This window comes from Protopterus annectens, chromosome 9.part0, assembly GCF_019279795.1.
Source record: "Protopterus annectens isolate FY-2018-M chromosome 9.part0, PAN1.0, whole genome shotgun sequence".
Taxonomy (NCBI): domain Eukaryota; kingdom Metazoa; phylum Chordata; order Ceratodontiformes; family Protopteridae; genus Protopterus; species Protopterus annectens.
The window spans coordinates 1,154,702,265-1,154,725,697 of NC_056743.1; the positions used below are offsets into that span (position 1 = coordinate 1,154,702,265).

Here is a 23,433-nt window from a genome sequence, read left to right on the forward strand (position 1 = left end):
AAGTCTAACCAGCTCCTTGTCAGTTTTGCCTTTGGGGCTGAGGGCAAAGCAGTTTCTAAACAGACCATCTCCAAACGGATAGCACATTGCATTCATTTCTGCTATATTCACCATGGCAAAGCTGCTCCTAAAGGGATCAGAACTCATTCCACAAGAGCAACAGCCACTTCTGCAGCCTTCCTTAGAGGGGTCCCCTACTAGAGACTTTTTGGAGGCTGCCACCTGGACATCTGTGCTTACCTTCACAAAACATTGCCAACTGCCCCTCTTCTCTAAATCCAGGGCAGGCTTTGCCAATGCAGTCCTGCAGGGCATGCTAATCAATCCTTAATTTCTACCACATCCACCACCCTTCACCTCAGCTTTGGGAATCTACCCAAATGTAATGACTGCAACAGTGAAACACGAAAAACATAGTACAATTGTGTACACTTACCATAAATGTAGATGTTCACTGTTGCAGTCCTTGTTACCCACCCTCCATCCCCCTTTCTTTGGCCTGTACCTTGGTTGTTTTACTCTACTTTCCTAGGAAGAGGCTCACTCTTTATATTCACAACTTCTTACCTCCTTTTGGGGGCTCCTGACAGGTTGAGGCAAGAAAAACTGATATAATGGTGTCGGCTGTCTTCACTTATGCCCCTGACGCCCTGACGTCAGGAGCCAGCTTTTACAACAGACACCTAAACCGAAGACTCTGGTATTCTGGCCGACTGAGGGCTATCCAGGCAGGGATAACCCAAATGTAATGACTTCAACAGTGAATGCACTCTTAACATCTACATTTATGGTAAGTGTACACAACTGTGCTTTTTTTTTAGTCCCAAAGAAAACGGGACTGGAAATCAGTTCTGGATGTCAGCAGATTAAACAAGTTAGTTTGACGCCACAAGTTCCGAATGGTCGTGGTTCAGTCCTTCCTTTTCTGGAACAGGATGATTGATGTGCTCCTAAGACCCTCAGAATGTGTACTACCATATAAAAATGGTCAGACGATCAGAAGGCCAGTCATTACCAGTTCAGAGCGCTGCCCTTTGGTCTCACTTCTGTCCCCCGAGTGTTCACCAAATGCACAGCAGTGGTTACGGCTCACCTGAGATGACAAGGATTCTGGGTGTTTAGCTTCTTAGACTAACTCATATCATTCCTGAGCAGGCATCTGCTTATCCTTGCAAGAGACTGTGTTCTTCAAATATGTGCAGATCTTGGTATAATCATAAATTATCGAAAATCACACCCAGACCCTTCTCAGACACTAGAGTTCATAGGAGCACTGTGGACACATCTCAGATGATTGTGAAACTTCCACCCTCCAGTGTGTTGACAATCCAGCAACAAACACAGATTGCTCCAGAACAAAAAGGTAGTCGCCTGTCATGTTTTACAGGCTTTAGGATCATTGTCTGAAGCTATAGCTTTAGTTCCATTGGCCAGATTTCACATGTGAATACTACAATGGCTTCTAGCTGCCCAGTGGTCAATTATCCACCAACCGATGTATTTCCAAATTCTCATAATGGATACATGCAAAAGAACCCTTTCATGGTGGATTCATTCAACACAGTTGATGCAGGGTCAACTCTTTGTCCCCCTCAGCCATAGGCCACGGTGACCATGGAAGCTTCCCAGATGGGGTTGGGAGGGTGAGAGGGCATTCTCTGGGAAAGACTGTCCCTGGCACCTAGTCTGCTGATGAAGCCAATTTGCACATAAACATCCTGGAGATGAGGGCAGTGCTTCTAGCATTGCAGGCATTTCAGACTGCTCTTCCTCTGGGAAAAGTGGCGATTCAATCAGACATGTCTGTGGTCTGGTACATAAACATTAGAATACAACCACATTGAGAAACTTTTAATACAAAAAGCAGCAGCAAATCTTTCAGGTCTACACCCTTCCTCAATGCTAAATACAAAATCAAAAACACATGAGCTAGAGTTTAAATAGGAGCCAAGAAAAGTCATGTAATCGCAGCCAGCCAATCAAATGACAACAACATATGAAATCGCAAACAGGTTATTTTAAAAAATACAGAATTTAAAAGTAACATAGAAGCACATATAAAAAATAAAACACACACACAAATATTGTTAAGGGACACATATAGAACATTTTTACAATCAAAATTGACTCTGCTGTAGCCTCAGTAGAATGGGCTTTAAGGTAACAGCAGTATTAAGGCCAGGTGGATGATCAGCAGCTAGCCTCAAAATCCATTCATATTCCTTGACTTCTAAGGAATTATTGATATCACCACCTCTGAGACAATATGGACCGTGCTTACAACCCTAAACTTAAACCTATGCATGCTACCACAAGATAAAATGTGCTTATAAAGTGCATTCTTATTATTCCTCCTGATCTCAGATTTATGTTCAATAATATGGTCTTTTAGTCTTCCCGTGGTCTTTCCTACATAGAATTAAGTACATTGGAGTCAAGTAGCCAAATAAACCACATTAGTGCTAATACAGTTAGCAAACGGCTTAAAGTTGTAGACACGTCCAGTAACAGGGTGGGTGAAAATATCACTGCCTTTACCTAGAATATAATCACAGCAAGTGCAGTCCATACAACAAAATGTACCCACCCTTGTACTAAGTTGTGGGATGCATTTACGGCTTAAATCTTTGTAGCGCAATCTACTTTTCAAATTTTACAAGTTCCTATAAGAGAAGAAGGGTTTGGAATCTAACACATTCCTAACATCAGACGATGCCATCAAAATTACCCAATTCTTTTCAGTAATGTGCTTAACTGCCTGGGTATTAATGTTAAACGTTGTCACATATCTAATTCTATATGAACCCCCCACGTCAGTCTCCCTACGCATATATGTACCAGATTTGCTTAGCATACTAAAAGTTGGTTTAAGTGACACAGCCCTATCTCTTGCAGTTTTGTCCATTGTTTCACAGAGAAATGTTGAATCATAACTACCGTGCAGAAAGTCCATCTTCATATCCTCCATCTGTTTTCAAAAAACACCATAATCTGTATTAAGCCGATTGGCTCTACTAAACTGCGCAGTGACTATCCCTTAAAATATGTGCAGAGCATGCATGCTGTTCCTGTGAAGGTATCTACCAGCACATACTTCTTTCTTATGTATACTTGTACAAATTGAACCATCCTTTAGTTCTATACATAAATCCAAAAAGGTAATACTGGTTTCAGAGTATATCATTTTAAACTCAAGAAATGTAGTTGTACCATTCAAATCTAAATAGGTGTACAGATCACCGATAGACCCCTTCCAGATAAGGAAGCAATCAACAAAACGCTGATAGAAGCAAACATTGTTGTTTAACAGATTGGCATCACTACACACACATTTTGTTTCCCACTGATGGAGAACCAGATTGGCATAGGTATTGGCCAGAGATGTGCCCATTGCAACACCAGTGAGTTGTAGAAAAAACTTCTCATCAAACAAAAAGATATTCGTAGTGAGAACCAAATCTAATAGAGAGCAAATATTCTGTATCTGTCTAGCAGGCATAGTAGCCATGCTAGTCAAAAACTCCCTGATGGACTCCATTCCAAGGTCATTATGGATCACTGTGAGCAAGGTGGTACATAAACATACAAGGAGGAACCAGATCATATCCTCTGTGTTGAGAAGCAGTCAGAGTGGCAATGAGCAGTCTCATCCAGCTGCCAACTTGTAGCAGCGCACATTCTGGGAAGTCCAGCATGATAGCGGACAAATTGAGCAGACCCATTCTCATACCTCATGAGTGGTCCCTCAACAACCAACCTCCTTGCATCCCTCCAGAACAGCAAATGCAGCAGCTATTTTTCTCTGTATGAGAGCACCCCCGAGGAATGCTCTCATACAGGATTGGCCTCCCGGTCTCCTGTATCTCTTTCCACCCATCCTCTTGATTCCCAAATTCCTTCAGAAAGCAAACCAGTTGAAGAGAACAGTAATCCTCTTTGCCCTCTTTTGGCCTTGACATATCTGGTTTCCCTTCCTGTGGCCTCCTTTGCAAATGGAGCCCTGGATTCTGGAACCCGTTCCAGACCTTCTGTTATATCCAACAGGAATGATTCATTCCAAGCTTCCCAACCGCAAACTGACTGCTTGGTTCCTCCAATTCCATTGATAGCCAGACAACCAATGCTCTCTTCCCCTGTCCATCATATTTTGAGGTCTTCCCATAAGCCTTCCAATCAAAAGCTTTATAGGAGTAAATGGAAGAGGTTTTTAACCTGGGCTCAGCATAATGTAGATCCCTTCACAGCAACCATCCACTCCGTTCTAGAATTTTTGGCTCACCTGTTTGGTAATATGGCAGCTGCCTCTACAATTAAAGTACAATTAGCAGCTATCTTAGATTTTTCACATTGAGAAACATAACTCGTCTCTGATTTCCCACAAACTTTGCAAAGCCTTCTTAAAAGGGACCTTATTATTAAGGCCACCTCACAAAGATCCCTTTCATCCATGGGACCTAAACTTGGTACTGAGTGCTATGGTTTAGTCCCTGTTTGAACCTGCAGCAACTTGTGATATAAAATTCTTATCTTGGAAAACCAGCTTCCTTGTAGCTTTTACATCGGCAAGATGAATATCAGAAATTTAGGCCCTGTCCTCCCAATCTCTGTATCTGATTTTTCATAAAGACAGAGTCTCCTTGCATACCAGCCCCTCCTGTCTGCCTAAAGTTGTTTCACAGACTAATATCAATCAGACCTTACAGTTTCCTTACCTAATTTCAGCAACAAAGATGAATATGCCCTACATTTGTTAGATGTCCAAGTCAATTAAGTTTCTCTTTGCATAGGACTAAAGATTTTCATAAAGCAAATCAGATGTTTATCTCTTTTGCAGGTCCTAGGATGGGCTTACCAGTATCCAAAGTTACCTTAACAAAATGGCTGTCTGATTGCATTTCTTTCATCTACACCATGCAAGGTATAGGTTGTCCCAGACCTGTTATAGCTCACTCAACCAGGCCATGGCCACTTCAACAGTTTTCCAGTCTAATGCCTCCATGGGTGAGATGTGTGCAGTGGCTACATGGACTAATCATCATACCTTTATCACTCATTACAAGTTGGATTTGGTCTCCAGGAAAAGAGCCTCTTTTGGTTTGATGGTTCTGAGAAACATCCTCCCATGAGTCCGCTGGGAGAAAGGTAGCCGGGGCTTGGTTCCATATGTGAGGACGAGATGAAAAATTGACAATGTCAGATGAAGTTATGTACTCACAATAACGTTCCATCTGTATTGTCAGTTTTTCATCTCTCCTCACATTCCCTCCCTCCAAGTCCCCTACCTTTGGTTTCTGGTAGGACGGGAAGTATAATTTGTGCCACCTTTATTTTTCTCCATACTCCAGAAGCGGTCTCCTTCCAGTCTTCTGAGGATAATCCTAGCAAACAAGGACTGAGGTAACCGGGAGGGGTGCATTGTAGGTAAGGGGAGAGGTGTCCAAGAGCTTTTGAGTTGCCACAGACTTGGTTACAGCCGAGTCAGATCCTATGGCTCTGATCCAGACCCATATGTGAGGACAGATGAAAATTCGACAATACAGATGGAAAGTTATGGTGAGTATATAACTTCTTTTTCCTTCTATTTTTGTTCCCAGGTGAGGATGCGTGGAGGTGTCCCAATTTTACAGGCTCAGTCCAGCACAGAAGAGACAAAAGAGGAGAATCCCATTGTGAAAAGTGAGCTAGAGGAGTCTTCAATAACACTGACACCCACAAACCAGGTGAAGGTAGAGAAAGAGGAAATCGGTGACATTCGTGTGAAAAAGGAGGAGGAAGAAGAAAAGGAGACTGAGAAACGGGAGAAGGAGAGGGAGAGAGAACGGGAGAAGGAGAAGCAGCGTGATAGGTCAAAGGAAAAGGATAGAGATTCTGGAAAAGAGAAGTGTAAATCAGAAGATGGAAAAAAGAAAGAAGCAGAAATGGTCAAACAACTACGAACGGAGCTTAAGTAAGAAAATAGTCAACTCTCTGCCCTGTCATTCATAAACTGTTTTTGAGCATTTAGTTTTTAAACTGTGATCTAATGTTAATCTACTTCCCATTCATCTCTGATGGGTTCAGTTCCAAGCCCCTCGGAACAGCGTCGGCCAAATACCAAGCTCGCGTGCACAAAAAACTCTCAAGCTAAGCTGCTACCCATAATGCCCTTCTCCCAGTTACCTCAGATCTCGTTTACCGCGTAGCCTAATAGCCGCATTTCGTCTTTTTTTTTTCTACTCCATATACACCTTTGAGTTTAATCTCTTACTTCGTAGTCTGTCTTTCCTTTTAGCTCTACCTGTTGGATAATTCTGTTACCATTGTTGGTACGCCCTCTCCTACCATTGTGGTATCTTTTGATACTATTGCTGGTATCTATCTTTCTTCCTGTGTGTGTGTGTTTTTACTTTCATTGGATATGTCCAATAAGAAAGGAACATCGGTGTTTAAACATTGCTCATCCTGCAATGGTAAACTCCCTAACAGTGATCGTCATGATGATTGCGTTTATTGTTTGGGGGTTCCCTTATCTATCTGTCAGACCTCCCTGTTAGGTATGTCAGAGTTTCAGTCAGCGGACACTGAACGAACAAAAAAAATAAATGTTGAAAGGCCTTTTCACTACTTCCTTTTCAGAGGCCATTTCTGCATCGTAGGCTTCAACCCCTCCAGTTAAAGACAAAAAAAGGCCACATTCTGTCCCCTCCTCACCTTCTGGTGACAGAGGTAAGACTTCAAAACATAAGGCCCCCAAGACTTCATCAGAGCATAGGGGGCGTTCCTCGGTTTAGACTACTCTGGCTCCCACCTCTGCTCCGACTACTTTGATGACTCCAACCTCTCGACATCTAGTGCCTCGGTGCCGACGATTCCTCCAGCACAGACTGTCTCTACTATGGCACCGTCTTCACTAGCTCCAGCTCCGCCCTCAGTGCCAACCTCTGCTATTCCTCAGGAACCGATGACCTTGACCACTAGTACCCTGTCGGCACCAACTATATCCTCACCACTGCTTTCTGTCTCCAAATTAGAGACTGTGGTGCCATTTGCCCAATGGACCCGATACTCTCCCTCTCTGTTCCCGTTTGCAGGACAGGCTTATAGCCCCTTTTTGGACCGACCAGATTCTCCCTCAGGCGTATCCACTAGGTCCACCAGGAGCCTATCTGAACACAATGTGGTGCGCTTGCTGGATCAGCTGTTGACAGCCAGAGGGATCCCTAACATGTCTAAGACTTATCCCCATTTGGGACTGGTTGCTGTCCTTCCCAGTACCCCTACATGTTCTCCTTCGGACCTCCCGGTACCGAAGATTGGTGTTCCGACAACTGTGGTCTATAGAGTGAGGATTGGACCCTTTCTCAGCCCCTGCCTCTTATTCTTCAATACCTATCCGAGATTTTTGAAAATGAAGTATCTGCTTCTACTGTATTGGTTCTTTTAGCAGCTATTTCCAACTTACACAATGGTCTACAAGGTACCCCAGTAATGTCCACTTGGTTATGCAAGACCTTTCCCAAGGGGGTATTTCTCAGCAGACCCTCTCAAACGTCCCATAGAAACATGGAATTTATTGCTTGTACTGCAGGCCTTGCCTCAACATCCCTTTGAACCTGCTGCCAAATGTGATATCAAATTCTTGTCTTGGAAATCTCTTTTCCTGGTGGCTGTCACTTCTGCCAGAAGGGTCTCAGAACTACAGGCCCTATGTGTCAAAAGACCTTAACTCATATTTCATAAAGACAGAGCATCTCTATGCACTAATCTATTTCCTTCCCAAAGTGGTTTCTGAAATTTTTTTTTGAACCAGTCAAGTTGAACTCCCAGTGATTTCCCCCAACTTTTCTAACAAAGGTGAATACTGCCTACATTCTTTAGATGTACATAGGGAATTACGTTTCTATTTAGACAGGACAAGTCTTTTCGTAAGTCTGACCAACTTTTCATTTCCTTCTCTGGTCCGAGGATGGGAAATGCCATTTCTAAAGTCACTTTATCTCAGTGGCTCAGAGATTGTATAACTTTTTCATATTCATGTGCTAACGAAACCAAGCCTCACAATGTCAAAGCTCATTCCACCAAGGCTATAGCTACCTCAGTAGCTTTTCATTCTAGAGCCTCTATGGATGATATCTGCGCAGCAGCCATTTGGGCTGAACCACACACTTTCATCAAGCATTACAAATTGGATGTGATTTCCAGAGGAAGAGCTGCCTTTGGCTCTATGGTGCTCAGGAATGTTCTGCCATAAGGGAGACCCAGGTCTTTCAGGTAGCTTGGGATTCTGTCCTATCAGTGGTGAATGGGAAAATGATTAACAACATTAAGTAAAGAAGTTATGTCTTACCATAACGTTCCATCTATGTTGTTGATAGTCTTCCATTCATCATATCTCCCCCCCCTCTGTCCCCCTCCTTAGCCTCCTGGTGGATCTTTTGGGTCCTAGTAGTGTCTCAAGGGTTTTTTGAGCAGAAATGGGCTTTGCTTCTATCATTAGTTCTTGCAAACTCGATCTGAGGTAATTGGGAGAAGGGCATTATGGGTAGCAGCTTAGCTAGAGAGTTTTTGGTGCACACAAGCTTGGTATTTGGCTGACACGGTTCCCAGGGTCTCGGAACCGAACCCATCAGTGATGAATGGAAGAATATCAACAATGTAGATGGAACGTTATGGTAAGACATAACTTCTTTTGCTTATACTGGATGTATATGGTTGAAACTTTAGATTTTTGTGTGTTCCTTGTTATGTTTTTGTACATAGTATGTGAAATGTACTTATTTGTGTACAGTATGTAGTATACCACTGCGTGCATTCAGTTTACATGGCTGTGATAGTTTACTGTTCATGTCTTTGTTTTTCAATATTTACAAAATGTAGATATAAAAACTACCACTAAAGGTAAAAGTTTAACATGTGTCAAAGAACAGAACTGTATTTTAGGAACAAATCAGGCCTTGGAGCTCCACTACTAAGTGTGAGAATCAGTCCACAGATATGTATGACTGGCCTTGGGAAAATATGTGCAGCTTCTATATGACCTTAGTTCAAATAATCTGCTTTCTGAAACAGCATGGTTTCAGACCCCACAACAGCACAACCACCATCTTCCATTTCACCAGCACTATAAACCAGCATAGAAACAAAGGTAACCTAGTGACAGCTATGTTCCTAGACTTATCCAAAGCTGCTTTCAACACTGTATCACACCAACATTTACTTGCTCATCTCTTCTGTAGGTCTCTCTAGCCTCCCTTAAATGGTTTCTCTCTTCTATAGGTCTTTTCTATATCCTCTCTTAAATGGTTCCTTAGCTATCTGCCTGGAAAGCAGCAAACAGTCAAATTGCAACAGGACCTCTCTTCCAGTTACCATAGATGTCCCTTAGGGCTCTATACTAGGACCCCTCCTTTGCTTTAATATTTTTATAAACAAGCTTCACACTGCCGTACACCAAGCAAGTACAATATACAGATCATTCATTCAACTTTAATATGTGCAGCCCCCACAATATCCAGACTGCAAGAAGATGCCTAAATTTCTTCCTGGTTGAAAAATGCAAATCCTACTCCTTATCCAAATAAAACAAAACTGGTTCACCCCAAAACATTATCTCTATCAAAAACGGTCTTTCTTGGTTATATTAGCAAATAATACTAAAATTGAGGTAGTACCACAGACTGAATTACTGGGCATTATTATAGATGACTATCTTAAATTTGATCAACACATTCTCAAACAATTAAAAAGACCCACCAGAAACATGGCTCCCTTTACAGCACAAAACATTACCTTACAAACCTAGCAAGAAAAACTCTAGCCTCATTTTATTTGCTTCCAATCCTCTTATCTACCTCACCTATCCTTACAAACTTAAGCTGTACACTAAAATCCAAACTAGCCTCCTGTTGTAACAAAGTAGCTGTTTGCAACCAGCACTATATACCCAGTTCACCACTGCCAACCTTTAAAGCAGCTAAACTGGCTAGAGCTTAATAACTACATAACATCTCAGCTAGTCATAGCATACAAACTGATATATTTTCTGAACAGTGTCCTGCATTAAAAAAATATTACTGCCCTACACCCCCACAAGAGACCTCTGTTCTGGTAATAAATTTCTTCTAAGCACTACCAAGGCAAGTAATTAATCGGGGGACTCACTATACTCCTGTTACATCTCCAGGCTCTGTAACACCATCCCTGCACAAGTAAAAAATGGTTAACAAACTTCCAAGCTATAAAATCCAGCTTAGACACTAGCTTACTCAATCCTGGTCATGCTTATGTCCATCACCAGGTTGAGACTTCTAGTGAAAGCACAAACTTTTTTTTGCTTATCACAAACTTTTTGCTCTCCTCTTCTTGAATCATTACACCCCTAACAACTTTCCCTCCTGCACTCCTAAACAACACTTCTCATCATGGTGTTTTTCTAACTAGCCCCATACACCGCTGTACCCCTCTCTTGTATCTCCTATATACCTAAGCTATAAACGTTCTAGGTAACACCAATTTATGAGTAAATACTCCAACAGGTAGAAGTGGTAGTGTGACCAGCCTTGAAAAAGGTGATCTGTCCCTGGTAAGAAAGTCATCGTCCTGGACCAAAGGTCTGTTCCTGGAGAATACAGCCTTTATAAAGGCTAAAAGACTGGTGGGTGGAGTCCTTCAAAGAGCAAGCCGGCCCTCTCGAAGGTCAAGGGAGAGGTATTTGGCCTTTTTGGTGTAGCCCTTGTAAATCGCCTTGAAAAGGCTGCCGGACCTTGGGTGGTGTGGTTACAAGGCTAACAGACCTTAGGGTGGAGCCTTTACAAAGGCTAACAGTCCTGATGATAAAGCCGCAAGCCCAAAGGTTCTTGTATGGAGCCTTAAATATGCCAACCACATGGGTAATGAGCCTTTAAAAAGGCTTGAATGCCCAGTGTGCTTTGAAAGAAAACAGCCCTGTAGACCAAGCCTTTAAAAAGGCTAACCGCTCTGAAGAGAATGACGAAGGCTTAGGGCTTGCTGACCTCATAGAAGGCCCTTACAAGGACTAACAGACCTAGTGTTGAGCCTTTTAAAAAGGCTGGCGGACCTAGTATGGAGCCTTTGAAATGGCTGGGAGCCCTTTGTGTAATTTCCCCGAATGACACTGGGCTATAGGCAGACAGAACCTTGTAAATGTCTATACCTGGATCCGAGCCTGGTCTGACTGACCAATAGTGCTAGACAGACAAAACTGAAGATTGACAACAGAAATGAAGACATCGTTAAACAACAGCAAACAGATGACAGCCACTTCCTCGGTTGACAGATGATTTATTCAAGTCGATAAATGTGCCATCAAAGCGTAGTTCCAAGTCTATAGCTAAAGCTCAGTGAGCTCCCATATTTATACAGCTAGAGTGGGGGGGGAGGGGAGTGCCAGCAGTGACCAATCAGCGATGAAGTTGAAATCCTTTAATGCGATTGGTTCTAACCGAACGACAATTCCCCCTTAGAGTTTGATATCAGTAGTAAGTAATGTAGTGGTTATAATGCTGTGCGAACATCCCATACATTGTAAAAACTACATGCATTTGTAAAAATGATTATAATGCTGTGTGAACACCCAATGCATTGTATATAAATAAATAAAATGAGAGTCAAGTGTGAAAAAAAAAAAGAAACCTATATAACTATTGGGGTGGATTTGTCAAAATGGAATCTAAACAAAAATAAAAACAATGACAAAGGTCATCAGGAGCCCCGAGAGAATCAAAAGGATGAAATGCGGCCAAGCTTGTTTAGTGAAAATAGGCTAAGGCGTGCCGATGGGGTAAGAAGGCAAGGGAAAAAGGCTGGCCAGATAGGTGGTTTGTGCACTGTACTACTAAACCCAAACTTAGTGAATACTTGTAGTGTAAAGGGATGTCGCTGTGGTGACGAGGCGCTAGCTGGGAAACTGTAAAAACAGAAAAAGTGGGTGATCGTGTGGATGTTAAATGATGCGACTAGGGGAACAAAAAGGGGGACATGAGACCCACTAAATTCTATCGGGAACCTGGGACTGGGGCGGAAGGCTCAGAGGGAGAGTCCGCCCGAGCGAGTGTGCGAGCATGGACCATGCGATGTGGTCTCAGGCTAAGGAGCTGAATCGGGACTGGGGAGAAAATTTTGAAGCCTAACTGGGAATACAAACTTCATGGAGAAGTAGCTGTGTGTGAGCTGGGTATAGTAGAGGCTTGGGCCATGGATGTGTGAAGAAAAAAGACTGCATGGCGTAGAAAGAAACAAAGGAAAAACTAAGAAAAAAGGGGACACCGGAGGTCGGCTGAACACACATTGGGGAGCTTGGAAGTAGGCTACGCTTTTCACATTAGCTTTATCAGGATGGCAAAAAAAGACCAACTGGTGGCTGGATGCTGACTGGGGGGGGGGTCCACAGAGGACTGTCAGAAAGGTCAAAGAAGTGGTCGTGGACAGAAAGGGAAGACGAGCACCAACGGTGAGACTAACATTATTCAACAAAACTCCATTTAACTAAATAACAATCAACTGCATAGACAAAAAATAATTTAGACGTACATTTAAAAATCCGTTTAAAACTTGAATGCAGTAACCAAATGAGACAAGAAAGTAGGAACGTGCATGCAGTAACCAAAGGAGACTAGAACATAAAAACGTATGTCAACAGTAAAATAACAAAAACGTCAAAAGAAGTGTCAAGAACCCGTGAAAAAACAGTGACCAACCTCTGCAGTGTCATAAAGAAAGCAGTCTATTCTTTTGGTGGTGGTGTACCTTTCTTAGGTTTAAAACCAGGATCAGTGTCTCTGCATACTCTAAATAGATACAGTCCTATGCCATGTTCTCTGTTTTATGCTATTACTATTATACTCCTATATAACATTTTCCTTCCCCTCCTACATTATTTTATAACTTACTTCAGTATATCTCTCAAACTCTTTAAAACCTGTACAATACTAAAATTTCCCTTCCTACAACATTTTATAACTAACTTAATTGCATGTATTAAACTCCTTGCAAACCTTTCTTTACTGAAATGAAAGAACACTTAATTTCTTTACAGTGTTTCCCTTATGCAGTAACAATCTTGTTTACTTTTGCAAGATTTTACAAGTGGAACAACCATATAGACTTATAATTGTTGATGTAAAAATTTTACTGTGCGTACCTATTTTGTATTTATTTTTGCTGTTGCATGAGAAATGTAACTGTTGTTTTTCTGAAACTGAAATTCACTTGTTAATATAAATGTACTGTGGTGCAACTTTTCTACCCAGGCCTCCGCTGAAATGGGCTCCGCCCAATCTGACTTTCCTGGTCAACAAAGACAAATCAGTAAATATGCAGGTGTTGAGTTGGGTAGGAGAAATGAATAATGTTAAGTTGTCAATCTCGCCTTCATTCTTGCTGGATGGGTTCGGAGCCGATCCTTGGCTCCGACTCGGCCACTTACTAAAGCTTGAGAGCTAATTTTACCAGCTCGAGGCAACCCTATATCCCATGATGCAAGGCAAAGACTACCCAGATCTTGTTTGCCGCTTTTGCTTGCGAGGTGCCTTTTTTTACTAGCTCCAGGTCAGTTTCTTCAAATTCAGACTTTGTCTCATCCCTTTAGCTTTAGTCACCTTTGTTGTTGTGTGAACCTTTAACGATTAATTTAACCCTATTCCCGTTAGTGTTCCCTATTTTTCTGGTTATTTATCCCTTCCCCTAAGTTAGGCCTTAAGCCTCCCCCTTTCCTAATTTTTTCTGTCAGGGATTCTGTGCGTGTTTGAGTGTGTTTGTATCCCTGTTTAAATTTTTTATTATTGGATTGGGTGTTTATTGTGTGTGTGTCTGTGTTTCTTTTTGTTACTTAGTGTTTCCTCGACACAGCTATGTCGAAGGACACAAAGGTCTCAGGCTTCAAGAAGTGTGACTCGTGCTGTCAGAAGATGTCTCTGACAGACGGTCACACTTCTTGTGTTTACTGCCTGGGACCTCTGCACCTGCAGGACTCTTGTGCTATCTGTCATGCCTTCAGCCCAAGAGTCCTGCAGGAGCGCAGAAATAAATTAATATTGAGGGGCTTATTAAAGCCTGAGAGCGCCCTAAGTCGGCTCCGGGGAAGCCCTCGAAGCCAGTTAAGCCTTCGGCTTCAAGTCCTAAGCCATCGGCTACTGGTTCTCCTTCAGTGTCGATATCGGCTCTGGCCGGAGCCGATCCTTCTATATTAGAAGTTACAGTATCGGCTCCATCCGGTGCCGATGCTGCTAAATCTGGGCACTCAATGTCGGCTCCGGCTGGAGCGGACGTATCCTCGGCTCCTTCGGCTCCACCTATCTCAAAAAAGAGATCACGATCCCCCTCGTTGGAATCGATACGTTCAGCTCCGAGATCACCCCTGCTCTCGGAGCGGAGCCATCGGAGCCGTTCTTCTCGGTCGTCCAGGCTGTCCGATCACGACCTTGAGAGAGTGATGAGTAGACTATTAAAGTCTCAGGCATTGGCCCAAATGCTCCATAACCCGTCTCAATAGACGGTAGCTATCACACATCCACCTAACATTCCTCCTTTGACTCTCTTACAGAGCTCGGAGCTGGAGCTCCTCGGAGCCGTGACTGTTGTGACTTCGGAGCCGATACCACCCCCCCTTTCGGCTCCGTCGTCCTCTGCTCCGATTTCCTCCTTGAGGCCTTCATTGGAGGGATCCAGGCGTCTGGTCTCTCTCGTCTGCTCTGAGGGGGCGAGTGGCATCGGACCCTTGTCCGACCCCGTTCTCCCTCTCGGAGCTTCGGCGTTGGTGAGCTCAGCCCCGACATCGGCCTCGGAGCTGTCCCTGTCGGTGCGGCCTGGAGTTCCTATCTCTTCAGAGCGGGAGCCTTCTGGCCTGTCTGACGGGGGAGCCTTCGAGGTGATGAGGAGTGTACTAGCCCCTGGGCGTAGTCAACGGTCAGTTCCATCAGCTCCTCCCACTACAGTGCCTGCTGATGTCTCTTCCCACTCTCTTGCTCCCGGACCCAGAGATCCAACGCCTCAGGTTTCCCCATTGGGAATATCTTCCTCTTCCGAGGCTTCTCCTGATCCGTCAGGTGAACCTCCGCGTAAGAGGACATGTAAGAGGAAACATCTAGACTCCCCCGAGTCTATTACATCCGATACTGACTTGGATGAGTCGGAGGGATCCCCAAGGTCCCCCTCTGAGGATGTCTCTTTCTCAGACATCCTTGAACTCCTTAAGCAGAGGGGGAACTGGCCTTCCCTTAATTCTTCCGAGGACGAGTCAGTATACCTGGAGGCGTTTGGGTCTCGACCCTCCACCTCCTGGTTGTCTCCGCCTTTCGACCCTCTTATGGACGTGGTGGCTCGGAAGGCGTGGATGGCCCCGGATTCGGTGGAACCCATTCCTCGGAGGCCTTCTGAATTCATTACGGCCCCACCTGATAGGCAATATTTGACAAAAAGTGTCCCGGTTGATGTCATGGTGGTGGCTGCAGCCACCAAGCAGGAACTAGCTGATCCTTCAGTACCTGTCCATCCTCCTAACAAGGATTCTAGGACTATGGATAGGTACGGCAAGCAGATTTTTTCTTCAGCGACCTTTGCCATGCGATCGCTGAACTACTTGTGTCACTTCACCCGCCTTCAAAGAGATGCTCTTAAAGAGTTGGGAGAAGTTTTACAGGATCCGTCAGCTGCTGGGTCTCAGGATAAGATTAACTCACAGCTAGGAATCCTAAACTCCATTGTTAACTCCTCCATGCGGCTCATTTCATATGCAGCCGATGGAGCGAGTAGGGCCGCAGGCACAGGAGTGGCTTTAAGGCGTCAATCCTGGATGCGGCTTTGTAATTTTGCAGATCCCTTCAAAGCGTCCTTCACAAACTCTCCCTTTGATGGCTCGACTTTGTTCGGACCTCAAGTGAAAGACACCTTGACTAGATGCGAACAAGATGGCAGGACTCTTTCTGCTGTAGGAGTCCGTTTCTCCACCCCTTCAAGACCTTACCCAAAAGGTCAGAAGGGAGGGAAAATGTGGTTCCGCAAATCTCAAGGAGTCACGCCTGACGCACGAGGTCAGTTTACCCCCATAGGCAGAGGGGGTAACAACAACAGACGCCGCCCTAGAGGCAGAGGGGGTCCGCAGAATCAGGGTAGCAGGGAGCCTCTCTCTGACAAAACCCTTCCAGCATCCCTGAGATGTTGCCCGATTGTCCACCTTCGGAGGCAGTCGGGGGAAGATTGTCGCTGTACCCCAAAGCCTGGCTTTCCCTTTCTCAAGACAAATGGGTACAGTCGATCATATCCGAGGGTTACAAAATTCCCTTTATTCAAACCCCATTTCAGCAAAAGGGAACCCTTCCAGACGTTCCACCCGGTCTAAGGGAACTTAGCAGTACCAGAGATTTCAAAACTGCTAGCAAAAAGAGCCATCCAGCCAGTCCCAGCAGACCAAATAGGATCCGGTATCTACTCAAGGTTCTTTTTAGTACCAAAAAAGACAGGGGACTGGAGACCAATATTAGATCTCAGCAAACTAAACAAGTTTGTAAAGAAAACAAGATTCCGGATGGTTACGCTTCAGTCCATTCTACCCTTTCTGGGCAAGGACAATTGGATGTGCTCGGTAGATCTTCAGGATGCGTACTATCACATAAAAATTCACAGGCGCTCCAGAAGGTTTCTCCTCTTTCGGCTGGGGACCAGTCACTTCCAATTCAGAGCCCTGCCATTTGGACTCACTACAGCCCCCAGCGTGTTCACCAAATGTATGGCAGCGGTTACGGCTCACCTGAGACGTCAAGGATTCCAGGTGTTTCCATATCTAGACGACTGGCTCCTCACTGCCACCACCAGGCATCAACTTCTCCAAGCCAGAGATTACACCATCCACATTTGCAGAGGGCTAGGGATTTCTATAAATTTCGAAAAATCTGCCTTGTCAATCTATTACTTTTATAGGCGCCAAATTGGACACCGTACAACTTTCAGCAAAGTTAACAGACCAAAGGATCTTGGACATTCAAAATCACGTCCAGGTGATTCTTCTCGGCAACAAAATTCAGGCCAGGTTTGCTCTGAAAGTATTGGGTCTTATGGCGGCCGCCATAACACTTCTTCCCCTTGCCCGCTTTTACATGCGTCTTCTACAATGGATGCTGTTCGCCCAATGGTCCTTTCAACAACTTCCCATGTGTCACAGGATCATAATAACTCCAATTTGCAAAAGGCATCTGACCTGGTGGATATCGTCCCCTCAAGTCCATCAGGGCAGACCCTTTGTTCCTCCCGCCCCGGTCGCCACGGTTTCATCGGACGCCTCCCTGATCGGGTGGGGGGGGGGCATTATCAGGGCAGGATGGTCCATGGCACTTGGCAACCTTTCGAATGCCACCTGCACATAAATGTCCTGGAGATGAGAGCAGTGCTTTTAACGTTGCAAGCCCTCAACGACTCTCTTCCCCTGGGAACTATTGCAGTCCAAACGGACAATATGTCCGTAATGTGGTATATCAACAAGCAGGGCGGAACCAAGTCCTATCCACTGTGTTGAGAGGCTCTCAGACTTTGGCAGTGGGCAATCTCTTCTCAGCGGTTTCTGATAGCAACGCATATCCCTGGGAAATCCAACATCATAGCGGACAGGTTGAGCAGAGCTGTTCTCATGCCTCACGAGCGGTCTCTCAAACAATCAGTGACGGAAGAGATTTTTCAGAAGTGGGGTCTTCCTTGCTGCGACCTTTTTGCTACACCTCAAAACAGCAAATGCCCCAACTTCTCTCTCTTCCCCCTTCCAGGCCATCCCCCCCAGAGACGCTCTAACCCAAGATTGGCCCCGGGGACTTCTTTATGCCTTTCCTCCCTTTCCTCTGATACCACAAGTAATTCAGAAAGCAACCGCCTTGAGAGCCAAGTTGATTCTCATTGCCCCTTATTGGCCTCGACAGATATGGTTTCTGTTCCTACATCGTTATCTTTTGGTACAGCCATGGCATCTGGACCCGGTTCCAGATCTTCTGACCCACCAGTCGGGGCAGCTGCACCAATCCATACCTTCTCTCAACGTCACTGCTTGGTTGCTCCGCTTCCATCCCTAGCCAGGCTTCCTATGATTTCTAATCCCGTCCGGGATATCATAGTAGCTTCCCTTAAGTCTTCCACCAGAAGGATTTACACTAGTAAATGGCAACGTTTCTCCTTCTGGGCAAAAGCTAGGAATATAGACCCCTATACTGCTCTGATTCATTCGGTCTTGGACTTCCTAGCCGAGATTTTTCATTCAGGATCTTCTTCCTCCACAGTAAAAGTTCAGCTGGCAGCCATTTCAAATTTTCATATAGGCTTCTTGGACCACAACATTATGTCACATAAACTTTGCAAGGCATTCCTTAGAGGTATTTTTTTACTTAAACCTCCGATTAGAGACCCCCCACCACAGTGGTATCTAAATTTAATTTTAACATCCTTGATTCTTCCCCCTTTCGAACCTGCGGCTGCCTGTTCATTGAAATTTCTTTCTTGGAAGACACTCTTTCTAGTCGCCATTACTTCTGCCAGGAGAGTATCTGAGCTTCATGCCCTCTGCATTCGTCCTCCCTACTTAATCTTCCACAAAGACAGAGTTTCTCTAAGGACTAACCCGTCTTTCTTACCCAAAGTGGCATCACAGACCAACTTAAATCAACCCATTGATCTTCCAGTTTTTTTCCCAAATTATTCTAATAGAGCGGAACAAAAACTACATTATCTTGATGTTCACCGCCAACTCAGATATTATCTGGACAGAACCAAACATTTTAGGAAATCTGATCAACTGTTTTTATCCTATGCAGAGAACAGGAAAGGCCTTCCAGTATCCAAGGTAACTCCATCTAGATGGCTGTCTTCTGTGATTACTTGCATTTATCAGCTCAGAGGTAGAGTTGATTTCTAGGCCAAAAGCCCATTCTACCAGAGCTCTAGCTACATCTACAGCTTTTCAGACTAGACTTCCAATAGACACTATTTGTGCAGCAGCCACATGGGCCTCTCCTCATACCTTTGTTTCACATTACAAATTAGACTTGGCCTCCAGAGACAGAGCGAATTTTGGTTCCACCGTTCTCAAGAGTCTGTTCCATTGAGCCACCCAGGATAGAGGTGCTAGGGACGCGGTCCCATCCAGCAAGAATGAAGGCGAGATTGACAACTTAACATTAAGAAGTTATGTACCTACCATAACGTTCCATGTTGTCTTCTCTCGCCTTCTTTCTTGCGTCCCGCCCACCATCCCCCTAGCCTGGTCAGACCGAGAAGATTGTGCCTCTTCCCTTAAGAGGCTTAATCCATTTTTCTAGCTAATCAGCTTTCTAGTGTCACTAGATTAGGTTGATCTTTTTCGGGGGATTATTATTATTATTATTGTCATTTTTATTATTATTATTACCTCTTCCTCCTCCTCTCCAGTTGGAGGAATGTATTGCATAATTTCCTTAGCTACCAAACGAGATCTGGGTAGTCTTCGCCTTGCATCATGGGATATAGGGTTGCCTCGAGCTGGTAAAATTAGCTCTCAAGCTTTAGTAAGTGGCCGAGTCGGAGCAGAGGATCGGCTCCGAACCCATCCAGCAAGAAAGAAGGCGAGAGAAGACAACTAACATGGAACGTTATGGTAGGTACATAACTTCTTATTTTGAGAAGTGGGTAAAAGAAATGCATAGGTAAAAGGTGTATGAGTGCATCATTTCTTACTTTACAGTCTAAATAATTTTGACATGTTTTGACACTAGCATGCATTTCATGAGATTACAGCTCTAGCAGTCATAATTGCGACTGAAACTCTCCTCTGTTTTAATCTTCTCATTTTGATTTCTGGATTACGGGGAGCCAGATACTGATATGTATGTCAGCTTATTTCTTCCAAAGAGATGGTTTAGAAAAGCAAGCAGTAGCCTTCTAACGGGCATATTCTTACAGTCTGGTCTTTATCCTGCAACAAATGGTGTCCTAAGTTGTTGTCTTTTGGCTTTTCCCGGTTAGGGGTCGCCACAGTGGAACTCCGGTCCGCTAATGATTGGCAGTAGATTTTCACAAACGCCGAGGTGCCAGCTCTGCGTTTAACCTTCAACGAAGGCACGCCCATTTACGCTTGTCTTTCGAATGCCCACCCAACTGCGGGGTGGACATGCATACTCCACACAGAAGGCACTCCCCACACTCTAGCCGAGAATCGAACGGGAGAATCTCTTGCTGTGAGGCAACAACACTACTGCTGCACCACAACAAGTTAAATTACAAGAATGTTACATCTTAAAACTAATTACTGCAGGAATTGTAAAATATAGGAATATAGCTTTAGAGAGATGCCTGTTTGAAAGCAGCTAACATAGAATGTGTGTAATCAGGAGTTGGTATAATATATTAGGCGCCTTATGAAGGCTACCAGCACTGGCACATTCATCTATGAGCACACCTGGCAGTGTGGAAATCTCTTCCTTGATTATGTCAGTAGGCCAGTTTCTCATTATTACCCTGGATAAGTGTTACCTGTTAGGGTCCCATTCAGGAAATATTAAAAAAAAAAATAGAGAAGGGCAAGCACCTTTTTTCTATTTCTGTGTATTCTAGGAGCTGTCCTCTAGCCTTATAGGTTCATAGGTAAGTACTAGGCTATCGGCCCTAGGGCCTATGTAAGCCTAACCAAACGAGTTCCCTGACTTTTGCCACCCTAGAAAATTATTTTCCTGTTCCCCTGTCGAGCAGAGCCACAGCAGTGATTCCCGGGGTGAATTTCCTATTACCCTTCCAATTGTCAAGATTCCTCTTAGAGGGCTAATAAGGAGCTTTGCTTGATATGAATGGGCAGCCTAGTCCAGAGCAGGGGAAGTCTCTGGGACAGGAATCTAACCCTCCAGCGTGTTCTGTTTATTGTGGTGACAAGGTTTAGGTCCCTGGAGCGTGTGGCTCAGAGATTTGGATTTCTTTAAGTGTAGCATGTCCATCAGGTCTGGGTTAGACATGGCTTTGTACATTAGGCAGAGATCGCCACTGGAGTAGGCAGTATGCGACAGTAGAGCTGGAGTTTTTTGAGACTGTCAGCGTATGCCATCTGTTTGAGGCCGGTAATCCTCTTAATGAGGTATTTCTGTGGCCTTTCCAGTTGCAAATGTCTTTGAAGGTACATGCCAAATGGGGCTTTGCACTGTATGTTGGGTCTAATAAGGGATGAATAGAGAGGAACGATGACCTCTTTCTTTTTCTGGAGGAGAACCCCTTTGTGATGAGGTGTGCCACGTAGAAGGATTTCCTGACTACTATGGCGACGTAATTATCAAAGGAGAAACTACTGTCCACCTGTGTCCCAAGGTGTCTTATCACACTTTCGGTGTTTAGTAGGCTACCGCCTATGTGGTAGTTCATGGGTACGGTATTTTTCCCAAAGGAAATTACAGTGCACTAATTGGCATTGAGCTTTAGGCCATGACTTTGACAGCAAGCATCAGTCTCAATGAGGCCTCTCTGTAAATGTCCACAACCTTAGGTTAATTGATTATGGCTCCTAGTTTGCAGTCATCTGCAAATTTCATTAGCCAGAGACCAGCTGTGTTAGCCTTAAGCAGATACCAAACAGGAGAGAACTCAGGACCGAACCCTGTGGTACTCCACTTGTCACTGGTCTGAAGTCGGATTTGGAGTCTGCTACTTTCACCGTGTGGGTTCTGTCAGTGAGCCAGTTGGCCACCCATCTTGTGACATAGGGATTTATGCCTAGTCCAGTGATTTTATCTATAATACCAGAGTGGGATTGTGTCGAAAGTCTTGGCGAGGTCAAGATAGGCTGTGTGCACTACCTTACCTTTGTCTACGGCTCTAGTGACTGCTTCAAAGAAGTCAGTCAGGTTTAGGAGGCATGATATACACTTTACAAACCCAAACTGAGTGGGGTCCAGAGTTTGGAGGTTACCTATGTCTTTGTTTATAAGCTCTAGGATGATGCATTCCATGGCCTTGCAGACCAGGCTCGTCAGGCTAATGGGGTGGTAGTTCCCGGGGTCTGTGGTGGCACCCCCTTTGTAGAGTGGGATAACTGTCACTGTGGACCACTACTTAGGCATAAAGCCTGAAGTGAGGCTATGTTAGAACATGGTACTTAGGTGGGGTGCCAGTTTGTTCTGTAGTTCGTGCAGAACGCAGCCTAAGATGTTGTCTGGTCACATAGATGCTGTGTTCTTGGCTTTGGAGAGTGTGGTCGTGATTTTAGGGGCTTTGCAATCATCTGGTATGGGGATGGGCCCTTTGGAGGGTGAGGGGGGGGTGAATTTAGCACTGAACCTATCTGCCAGGATGTTGGCAATATAAATTGGTTCTGTAAATGTAGTGCCATTGTGCTGTAGTTCAGAGCAGATCTGAGTGTTGCCATTGAGATTCTTGACTTACCTGTAGAAGGCTTTGTGGTTGTCTTTAGAATCCAAGGCAATTTTATTTTCATAACTAGTTTTGGAGGATTTTGAGGGATCTCAGCTTCTTGCTGAGGCTGACCAGGGAGTTCCTGCAGTCATGGGATTTTGCTCTTTTCAACAAGTTTCTTACTTCTGTTGTAGAGCTTGTTTATGGCAGGGGACCACCAGATTGGCTTCCTTTTTCTGGATGATAGCGTCTTGGTTCTGTTGGGGATGGCATGGTCCATGTACACGTGTAATGTGCTTATACATTGCATTTGTATATGATTCAGCAGTCGTGCCCCTATTTTCCATATGTGTGGGTGTAATGAAGTTTGCCACTTCTGACTTAAGAAGCATGCCATTGGCTTTGGAGAAGTTTTTTTACGGTGGTTTCCTTAATGGGGAGGGGGGGTGGGATATGGATGTCTAGGGTGATTAGCTTGTGGTCGGACCTGACCAGTGAGGAGTTGACTAATGGTGTGGAGCATCTATTACCCATATTGGTAATGACCAGGTCGAGGATGTTGCTACCCCTGGTAAGGGGTATGGACAAGCTGGTCCCGGACGTTGGAACTGAATTCCAGAAAACGCTGGGCAAATGAGTTAGTAAACGAGTAGTTTTCAAAGTTGATGGAGGGGTAGTTGAAATTAGGGTATTGGGCTGTATCTTAATATTATCCAGTATATCGAGAAACAGGAGGCAAGAAAGCATGAGGAGTACTGACGACATATGCATTTTGAGAAGAGACAGCAGTGTTGGAAGGGCAGGAAAGTCATTCCAAACAGAAGCAGGGATGTAGGCCAGGGGGCTTATTTAAGGCAGCATTCAATTGGGACTGTATTTCCTTCCCCACTCAGCTATGTTCCTTGACTATAGGCATGTTCAGTTGGAGGATCTTCTTTTTGTACAGCCAGGTGTCCTCGTTGACCCCATATAAGTGGGTGAAAGGAATAACAGCTTGTTGCTACACTGCAGAGTTTTCTAAATTTTATCCTTTCCTGGAATTGCTTCATCTTCCAAAAAAAATAGTTTCTACACACACTTCCCACTTTCAGAGAATTG

At 44.4% G+C, this 23,433-nt stretch overlaps 1 protein-coding gene across 1 annotated transcript in view; it reads left to right on the top strand.

The window, feature by feature from the left end:
• The window catches only part of RNF20 (ring finger protein 20), a 1,863,764-nt gene that overhangs the window by 1,556,240 nt on the left and 284,091 nt on the right, over window positions 1–23,433 (top strand). Inside the window, exon 13 of the mRNA XM_044084026.1 lies at window positions 5,595–5,947. Within this exon, the coding sequence (XP_043939961.1) occupies window positions 5,595–5,947 (353 nt within the window). The remainder of the gene's footprint in view (window positions 1–5,594; window positions 5,948–23,433) is intronic.